At 37.0% G+C, this 10,000-nt stretch overlaps 1 protein-coding gene across 1 annotated transcript in view; it reads left to right on the forward strand.

Annotated features, from left to right (window-relative positions):
* The window catches only part of CADM4 (cell adhesion molecule 4), a 512,369-nt gene that overhangs the window by 500,888 nt on the left and 1,481 nt on the right, over window positions 1–10,000 (forward strand). The window contains exons 7-9 of the mRNA XM_053691199.1: window positions 3,636–3,808; window positions 3,949–4,077; window positions 8,367–10,000. The exon at window positions 8,367–10,000 is cut by the window's right edge and continues 1,481 nt beyond it. Of these exons, the coding sequence (XP_053547174.1) occupies window positions 3,636–3,808; window positions 3,949–4,077; window positions 8,367–8,476 (412 nt within the window). The 3' untranslated portion in view covers window positions 8,477–10,000. The remainder of the gene's footprint in view (window positions 1–3,635; window positions 3,809–3,948; window positions 4,078–8,366) is intronic.

Here is a 10,000-nt window from a genome sequence, read left to right on the forward strand (position 1 = left end):
TCTTTCACTGGGGCTGCCTGTGCTATCTCTATTGTCTGGGTAGGGACTGCACAGAATATTGGGTCCTTAATAAATACCATTTATTACTCTTCCTAGTGCACACTCATACACAGACATTCTCTTTATCTCTCTTTCTCTAGACATTTAACAAATGAGGTATGCTTGCAAATGATGTTCTCTAAAATTTATGTATGTTTAATCCCTGCAGAAAAACAGTTTGATTTCATGATTCTTTTGGTACAAAATAAATAAACAAACAAAAATGGTCTCATTTAATTTGTAATAATTTACATTTTAAATACCACAAAAGAAAAATGACATTCTTTTCTTTAATACAGTTGTCTTGAGCAATGGCCGCTACTGGCTGAGTAATTAGTTGTAGACATTTTCCTAAAACATCAAACATTAAATGTTGGCAAAAACAAAACCAAGTAGATTTCTCTGGGCAAATAAAAAACAACATCTCATACAACTTGTGCATTTAGGGCAGAAAATGCAACACACTGCCAAAAATCTCTATTCTGCATGTGGAAGTATAACATTATTTTTTTTTAAAAAAACAGGCACGTGGTAATAGAACAATCCACTGCATAAAACATTAGTAACTCAGAAACTGATGGTAAAGAAAGCACATAATGGCACTAAATAATGCCTCCCTGACAAATTTCAGATACATTCTTTACTGGCTATTCAACTCCTAAAGACCATTTCAGAAGTTTGTATATCTATACTTCTCTTTACTCTCCACTTTTCTACTATGTATTGCCATTCACTACTTAAAGGGACATTGTGCCCTAGATTTTTCTTTGCATAGATGTTTTGTAGATGATTCATTTATATAGCCCATCTGGGGTTGTTTTTATAACAATGAATAGTTTTGTTTATTTTTTAATAACATTGTGCTGATTTTTAGACTCCTAAACAAGCCCCAAACCCGAAGTCTATAGACTATTGCTTGCTCCTGTTTGTGTAATTGGTCTTTTCATATGCAGGGGAGGGTTTGCTCTTCCTGCTTTCTCAGCCCTTTCCACTGGGTGTCCCAGCCTAACCTCATTAACAGTGCTAAACTGGGAGCTTCTAAGTAAGTTGTTAAAATGTTTTATATTGGATTTTTAGATCAGTATCTTTGTATATTCTTCTTTATTCTAGTGTCTATTACATGTGTATACTGTCCCTTTAATTACCAAATATGAGCCAAAGTGACAAGCATTTGCAAAAATCAGGCTTACAATGAAAATTATTTTCTTTTGTTGAAGTGCATACCTAGGTACGATTATGAAAGTGCACATGTCTAGAGTAGACCACTATATGGCAGCAGTGTTGCTTCAATGTTTGTAACAATTTTATACACTTCTGAACACTAAATGGCAGCAGTGTTTGCAACAATGTATGGAAATTATATAAACTGTTAATAAATTTAATAAAAGAAGTAAGCTAGAATAGGTTTTTTTCATATTGTTTTATCTATTTCAATCATTAAAGTTTAAAGGGACATTAAACACTAAATAAATGCAAGATAGAATGATGCATTCAAAGAAAAGATTAGTCTGAGAATAACATGTAGATGTATTTTTAAAGTTTCATTAGCGGTTTAAATATTGACAAAATAAGTGTAAAGTTTTAGTGTCTATAAAACAATGGGAGCTGCCATGTTGTAACTTAGGTTACCTTCTCTGCTGTGGCCAATTGGGGAGAGTTATAAATAGGTCACTAGAGTGTGTGCAGCCAATGGCTGTGTGGAATAGAACTGTGTTCTGCACTTCCATTTCTAACAGAAATTGAAAAGCTCAGATAGAGTACACACAAACTTTAGAAAATTACTTCTCTTATCAAATGTATTTTGTTCTTTTGGTGTAGTTTGCTGAAGAGTATACATAGGTACCTGGTGTGCATGTGTTTGGAGCAGTTTTGCAAGAATGGTTTTACTTTCATATAGTTTTATTTTTTCACTTAAAGGGGCAGTCTACTCCAGAATTGCTATTGTTTAAAAAGATAGTTAATCCCTTTATTACCCATTCCCCAGTTTTGCATAACCAACATGATTATATTAATACACTTTTACCTCTGTGATTACCCTGTATTTAACTCTCTGCAAACTGCACCCTTATTTCAGTTCTTTTGACAGACTTGCATTTTAGCCAATCAATTTGGATTCATAAATGACTGGAGTGAGCACAATGTTATCTATATGACACACATGAACTATGACTGTCTAATTGTAAAAACCTGTCAAAATGCACTAAGTTAAGAGGCGGCCTTTAAGGGCTTAGAAATTAGCATATGAGCTTACCTAGGTTTAGCTTTCAACAAAGAATACCAAGAGAACATAGAAAATGTGATCATAAAAGTTAAAGGATTGCTGTCTTTAGTTGTTCTTAGGCAAAACTCACCCAACATTAAACATTGCAATTATAAATTAAATAAAATCTACCTTTTCATTTTCAAAAACGAAGCTCCCTTTAGCCGAAAAGTAAACTTTTATTTCATGTCACTGATGTCACGTTAACCAGCCCTCAAATGTGGGCCGTCTAAGCAATAACATTCTGGCCAATCGTATCCCCAGTATTAACATGTAATTAAAATATAATTTCGTCATTAAACGCATGTTTTCTATTAGTTTTCTATTAGTATCGCATGCGCATATTGCGGCATAGAAGCCGACATCACCGACAGCAGAGAAAATAACGCATGCGCACACTGCGCAGCATACTCATCTGAAGCTGGATCAACAGAGAGTGTCTTCTTTGCCCTAAGACGGTGACGTTGCCGATGACGTTGCGTGAAGTCGCGCATGCGCATTGTGTCCGTTAGTCGCCATGTTCCAACTGGAGTTGTCCTCCAGGATTGGAATACAGTTAGGGAGTATAAATACGTGGGTTTGGAAAAAGGTGAAAATTATTAAACTGATATATTGCAAACGACAAAGCTTTGAAATAGGATGTACTTTAAAAAAGTAATTATTTATTGGTATACTATTGTTAAAACACGAGTGAATATTTGAAACAAATGCCAAATTCATGCACATGTCTATAATGATCACTCAGCTTATAGCAAATTCTTTATTGAATTTTAATATTTTCTCACTTTGTATATAATTGTGTAAAAGTGATCAGTCATCTAGAGAGAGAGACGCCATCCGTTATTAGTGATACAGTTTAATTTGGAAGAGCAGCTACGTTGTTTACTTTAATTAACACTACTTTTCCCCTTATGAAATGAGTTTGGTGCTACAAATGTAACTGACAATATAAATGTGTTGCTGGTTTGATTGGCACAATTTAGCACTGATATTTCATGAGCTCCTTACATCAACGTACAGCGCATTGCCATAATGTCAATACATTTACCCCTTTGCAGGTACATTTTTCTTGACCTCTGTTACTTTAGAGACCAACATATCCAGAATTAGAGCAACGAGAAGCTGTATAATACCTCGGACCTGATCTGCAGATATAAACATGTACTATCACTCATTCTACCCTTTTTTTATAGTTCCTAGTGCTCTGTGAATAGTCATAATAGTTAGTAAAAGCTTTTGAATCACTGTGAACACCGTATGTTTGGGAAGTTAAACAAAAATCTCAAATATAAGAGAGAACTATTAGTAATGAAACAAATTTGTATTTTTTTGTCAGACCGACTGAGATAATTTGGAGCCGTTTAAATGATTCCTTACCAGAACGAGCGCAGATCCAGGGGGACCTCTTGACTTTCCCGGCACTCAGCATGCAGGACAATGGAACCTATAGCTGCCAGGTGTCCAATAAGCGTGGAAGATCCTCTGACCAATACGTTCTTGTTGTGTATGGTGAGTACTGGACTAGTGCATGGGGATGGAGGTAATGGGTTGCATGAAGTACATTGAATATGACAGTGTGGTGCAGAGTGTATATAGAATAGGACATGAAGGTTGGAATATGCCTGTGAGTTGCACTTTCTTTCTTTTAGACCCTGGAGCAATCATCGCCGCCCAAACTCAAGTTCCATATGCCGTAATTGGAGGGATCCTTGCACTTCTTGTCTTCCTTGTCATCTGTGTTCTCATTGTTATGGTCTGGTGTTCAGTCCGACAGAAAGGTGAGGAATGTGCAGTTGGTTGTAAAAAAAAAACAGTGTTTGTTTCCTTGCGATAAACCACAGCACTTACATTTCGCCCATTGGCCTCTTTCTGGCAGCAGAAGGGTCAATATTTACTTGCGAGCCAATTAAAAAAAAAATCTTATAGCAAAAGTTACATGAATGCAGGATATTGAGCATATAAGTCAAATGGTAATGGTTATGACATTGGAACAGAACAGATTTGCCCCTCTAGTCAATCTATTTTCCTCTGGTCAATTGTACCCCTAAGGGGTGCTGGGGATGCTATGCACCCTCCTTCATTAATGTAGCACAACCAACCCTCAAGTTTGCCATTTTCCTTGAATTTGAGGTAAAGCAGGAAGAAGGGGGATTTAACAAATTAATAAATTAAGGTTTGAATAGGTAGTAGAACTTAAAGTCCCCAACAGTGTCTACAGTACCATTAGTATTTTGTGGTAATTTGTTTGCACCTCCAAACTTTATGGCCTTGGGTCACCAGGTACCACCCATCACCTTAACATTAGGCAGTCCACTGTTTCATGTCTCTTTCAACGTCTGAGGACTATCATGCTCACAATATCACTCAAATATAACTGGATAGTTTTTAACACAGGCTTTGGTGTACTCTTTACTTAGTTTTAAAGAGAAGTACAGTAAATTATCTCGTTTGACTGTACCATCGACAGAGAGTTTAAAAAAAAAAGTAGATGGGCGGTCTGTAGGATAAGTAAATAGAGGAGTAATGGGGGTTGAGTTTTACTTTTAAAGCTACAGTGCACTGTAATTTTCTTTCATAAGATGGTTAGAGTGCACATGCCATCACTGGTATTAAAGTCCAGTCCTACAGGAAGAGGCAAAACACCCCAAACAACAGAGCTTAAATCCTTCCCACTTTCAGATGATTCCTTAGTCAATTTTTTGCCTCCAGCAAGGAGTAAATGGCGAAGTGCTGATCTACATATCAACTGAAAGGGGTTCTCAGACCAATGTAAGACCCATTACCCACCTCAGTGAGCAAGGAATAGAACAGAGGGGTTTACAGGAGTACAACTGGCAGTGAGAGTAGATCTCCTTCTGGGAGTTTGTCACTAGCCCTTTATGTGCCTGTTATACCATATTTCTGTGCTGCTATCTAATTTTAGATAATTGCCTGTCCTTACTATTGTAAATCATTATGGAGCAAACTGGTGCAGCTTAAGTCTAAGGACGAAACGTTGATACCTTAGGAGGGCAATCTACTGACAAGTTAACCTCTTCTCATATGTGTTTGTTATGTAAGGAAGTGTTGGTGTGTGTCCCTACTCAGCTTTGTAACCCATGTGCTGAGACTGTGTCTATTGCTAGACAGGGTGTTCAGGGATATGTTACCCTTTAGGGTTATCCCCAAGGCAATTCTACGGACATTCCCTCACAATATCACAACTGATGCCTTTCCTACTTCCACCACTTAAACACAGTTGCATGCAAATGACAGAAAGAACCATTTGTAGGCCCTGGACCCATCTGGGACATATATAAGGAGTGACTCATTTAGGTACCATGTACCCTCCATGAGTACAATTGAATTAGAATCCTCCTCCTTAGCTGAGGATGATTATTCAGAAAACCAGGACCCCTTCTGATGAAGAAGCAGATTATTTGTCTTTAATTTCAAATTACATGCTTTGGAGATTGAGGGCCCTCCACCTGCAGACAAACAATCTGTGATAAAGATTCAGAAGATTTTTTTAAGGCAGCCCCAAAGAAACCATCTACATTCACAGTTTCTAGTGTGGTTTCTGAGCTAGTTAGCAAGGGATGGACCTACTAGTGAATATCTCCCCATCCAATAATTCAACTGTTGAAATTATATTATATGTATATATTGTAAATACAACAGTTTCATCTGTTTTATATTATGTACAATGGAGTGGTGCTGTGTATCTAATTATATTCACCAAAATAAAGGAAGAAAAAGAACTTCCACAAAGTGATACACTAAATGTACTATATGTCCAATAACTCAAGAGTGAAATTCACACTGTATTAAAAGGTGACCTTTATTACAATAAAAAATAATAATATAATGTAAATTGTGATTAAAATCATGGGATATCAGTAAGCCATTGTACACAAGCGAGTATGTCTGGTGGGAGTGTGTGATAAATTGCACCTATGAAAACCTCACCTAGAGCCACCCATACAAAGATTCCACAACATCCTCTGCTCTACAAATTGTGTTAAACATTACACTCTCCTAATAATACAAATGACTGCACACATATTAACCACTACGCCAATAGACACATGTGTTTCAAAGTCTTTAGAAATAGCCATACCAAGCAAAACGCGTCAGGGCAATGGAGGAGGTATTGAGGGGGAATGGGACAGTGTTATGCCTCAGGGTGTAAATGATTTAATTATACCAGTTGTAAAGATTTTTGGATGGCTGCTATAGCAGCCTACTACGCTAGTATAAAGAAGTTGGATATTAATAGATGGTATGAAGTAAACTCAGTGTGCTAAGAAGCACATGTATCTATTGGCGTACTGGTTAATATGTGTGCAATAATTTGTATTATTTGTAGTGCTCAAGTCACTGAGTGTAAAGGAGCTTTCATGCTGTAAGACAAACAAGCTAAGGGCAGGATTTAGTCCACTGGATGATTTCACTTCTTTCATCATTCCAAGAAGTAAAGGTCCTCCTCTTCAATCTCTCATAAGGCAGTCACCTCTAACTCCAGTGGTCTAAGTCCAAACAGACCAAAAATAATTTGCAAAGTATACCTAGTTGTGGGGAACAAATTACTGCTCATTCTACCAGAGCATTCACCACCTCTTGGGATTTTAGAAATGAAGTTTTAATTGAACAGATTTGCAAGGCAGCTACTTGGTCAGCTTTTCATACCGTTACCAAATTCTACCATTATGACACATTTGCCTCTTCTGAGGCTGCTTTTGGTAGGAAAGTTCTGTAGTGGACATCACAGCTTGGGTATAGGATCCCACGTGTGATGACTTGTGGACTCCTACCATCTTATGAAAGAAAACAAAATGTACACTTGCCTGATAAATTAAAGGGACATTAAACCCAACATTTTTCTTTCATGATTCAGATGGAGAATACCATTTTAAACAACTTTCTAATTTACTTCTATTATCTAATTTGCTTCATTCTCTTGATATTCTTTCCAGAAAAGCATATCTAGATAGGCTCAGTAGCTTCTGATTGGTAGCTGCACATAGATGCCTCATGTGATTGGCTCACCCATGTGCATTGCTATTTCTTTAACCAAAGATATCTAAAGAATGAAGCAAATTAGATAATAGAAGTAAATTGGAATGTTGTTTAAAATTGTATTTTCTATCTGAATCATGAAAGAATTTTTGGGGGTTTAATGTCCCTTTAATTTATTTCCTGATGGTGAAAGTCCATTAGACCTGCCCTTGTTTTCCCATAACAGTTAGCGGCAGTACCAGTTTGAATTTGTCTTACCCTGCTTTTCCTTTCCTACTTTCTTATTTGTTCCTTTCTTTTGGCCATATGTATGACTAAGGAATCATAGGAAAGTGGTTGAGATTAAAGCACTGTTGTGTGGGAAGTTTTGCCTTGTGGACTCTCACAATCATGAAAGAAATTAATTTATTAATTTATAAGGTAAGCATACATCTTGAAGTTTTTTTCTTTCCCTTTTTAGTGTGTTCCAATAGGTTAATTTTACCTGCTGGAGTGTATTACATTGTTTACAAATATCTGATTTACCTATATTTTGTCATTTGATATAGCAGATTTTGCCTGTTCTATCCCTACCTATACTAAATATTATATGACAGATTTTTTTCCATTGTTCTCTCTAAGTATTGGTCTTTCAATAAACAGTGACAAATAAGATGAGAACTTTTTGTAAATAATTAGACCGATAAGGAAGTCTGCTCACCCTACAAGCTCAGCTCATTTTATTAGGTTGTGGTTTCAATTAGCAGCAAAAGTTATTTGATATATACAAATGAATCTAAATGAATAAACTTTGCAGCTGGTATAACAAGTCATTTGAAATTTACTGTACACTGCCCTTTAACAAGCTTTTCAACACTTTTATCTACTCATACGTGTTGTCTTCACTGCATTCATTTCAATATAGTAAAGACAATTTTAAGGTTTTCTGCCCCACCTTATCTCCTCCAAGCTATACATATGAAATATACTGGGTAATCACTGCTTGGCATCTGTCTTTCTCCTCCCTTCCTTTTACTACAAAATCCACGGATTAAATAACTTATTTTCTTATCTTCTGTTGCCCATTAAGGTTCTTACCTGACTCATGAAGCAAGTGGTCTGGATGAGCATGGCGAGGCACGGGAGGCATTTCTAAATGGCGGAGAAAACCACAAGAGAAAGGAGGAGTTTTTTATTTAAAGACACAAACAAAAGAGTCCCAACACAGTATTAATAACCTATATTTTTTATTTTGTCTTACCTTTGGAGGGCGGGGTAGGGATGATGTTTGGACAATGGGTTTGGTAGAAAAGAGATAGAAGAGGGAATGTTTAACCCCTTTGTTCCCAAGGAGCAGTAACATAAAACACATTTCCATTCCTTGGAAGCAAATGGGTTAATGGTCCCATGTAGAGGTTGATGAGCAGATTGTGGAGTATGCAAGGTCAGAAAAGAGTGTGAATTATGTGGGTATAGGGGTAAAATATGGAGTTACTTTTTCATATCAAACTAAATAGCTGATTCTAGAATATTCTGGAAAGAGCAAAACAAATACATATTTATATTTGATCAAACATTTAAGACGGAATTGGCAAGGAGCACACTAAGAAATGCAAAGTTGAGCATAGCAGGTTACCTCTGGGGATATAGAGCCTAAAATTATTCGATGTAATGAGCTTATCTTCGCCAGAGACCAGAGTCTGTAAAATGGGAAGATGTTATTGATACAGAGCTAGGAACTTCTAAGGCTACAGGGCATATAAATATCTATGGCCAACAGCCGTGAAACTCCAAAAGCTACAGGGACTGAAAACATTTTAAGCTACAGAGCCTAGAATATATATAGGGACCAAAGATTGTGTTCCCTGGTATGCATATTAGGAAATACAGTATTACAGAGCTAGAGCTTGTATTCCTTATGGGTTCAGTGCCTTGCATTAATGAGGATACAAAACCTTGTATGTTTCAGAATATATGGGCTGGAACGTCTTCTCATGGGTTAGGAAAACAAAGGAGGGTGAAAAACCTGGCACATATGTGTAGCTCAGGGGACACAGAGAAGTGCTCACATTAATATCTTGGAAACGAAGTAAGCTGGGTGGATGGACGATCAGTGATTTGTGCCAGTACAGACTCAGTATTACGAGCGTGACGTTTGTTTAATCACCTTAATTAGGAAGAAATCAGCACGGCTCAGAGTCCCCAGCGAGGGAAGGGAATGCTGCGGGGAGGGAGAGCGGAGGCATAAGTCACAGGTTTAAATGGGAGAACGAGAGTAATCCAAACAATAACAGAGACAAGTTCTAGTCACTGTCAGACACTTGTAATTTCAGTGCCAGCACTGCCACATGCAGGGGACTATTTACAAATGAGTGAGTAACATTCACTCTCTGAAGATGCAGCAAGGCAATCAACTGCACGGCCAGTAAAAAAGTTACAGTTAACCCTCACCAAACGATGGATACTTTTGTAGGAGATGCCATGCTGCAAATTTGGTGGGTGAACCCTGCTTATTTATTGTAGCCTATTTAAGACAGTCCATTTATCTGTAAGTGCATTTACCTGTGATCATTATTATCGTTGGTCTGTAAAACACATATGACTCATTGGATTAGAGACGCAACATGAAAATATTGATCTAATCTAAAATACAAACTAGCAGGTCTGTTCTAGCTACCGAAATAATACTGTAAACATAATTAATTGAACAGTTTTGTAAAAGGT

Source organism: Bombina bombina, chromosome 8 (genome assembly GCF_027579735.1).
Source record: "Bombina bombina isolate aBomBom1 chromosome 8, aBomBom1.pri, whole genome shotgun sequence".
Lineage (NCBI taxonomy): Eukaryota > Metazoa > Chordata > Amphibia > Anura > Bombinatoridae > Bombina > Bombina bombina.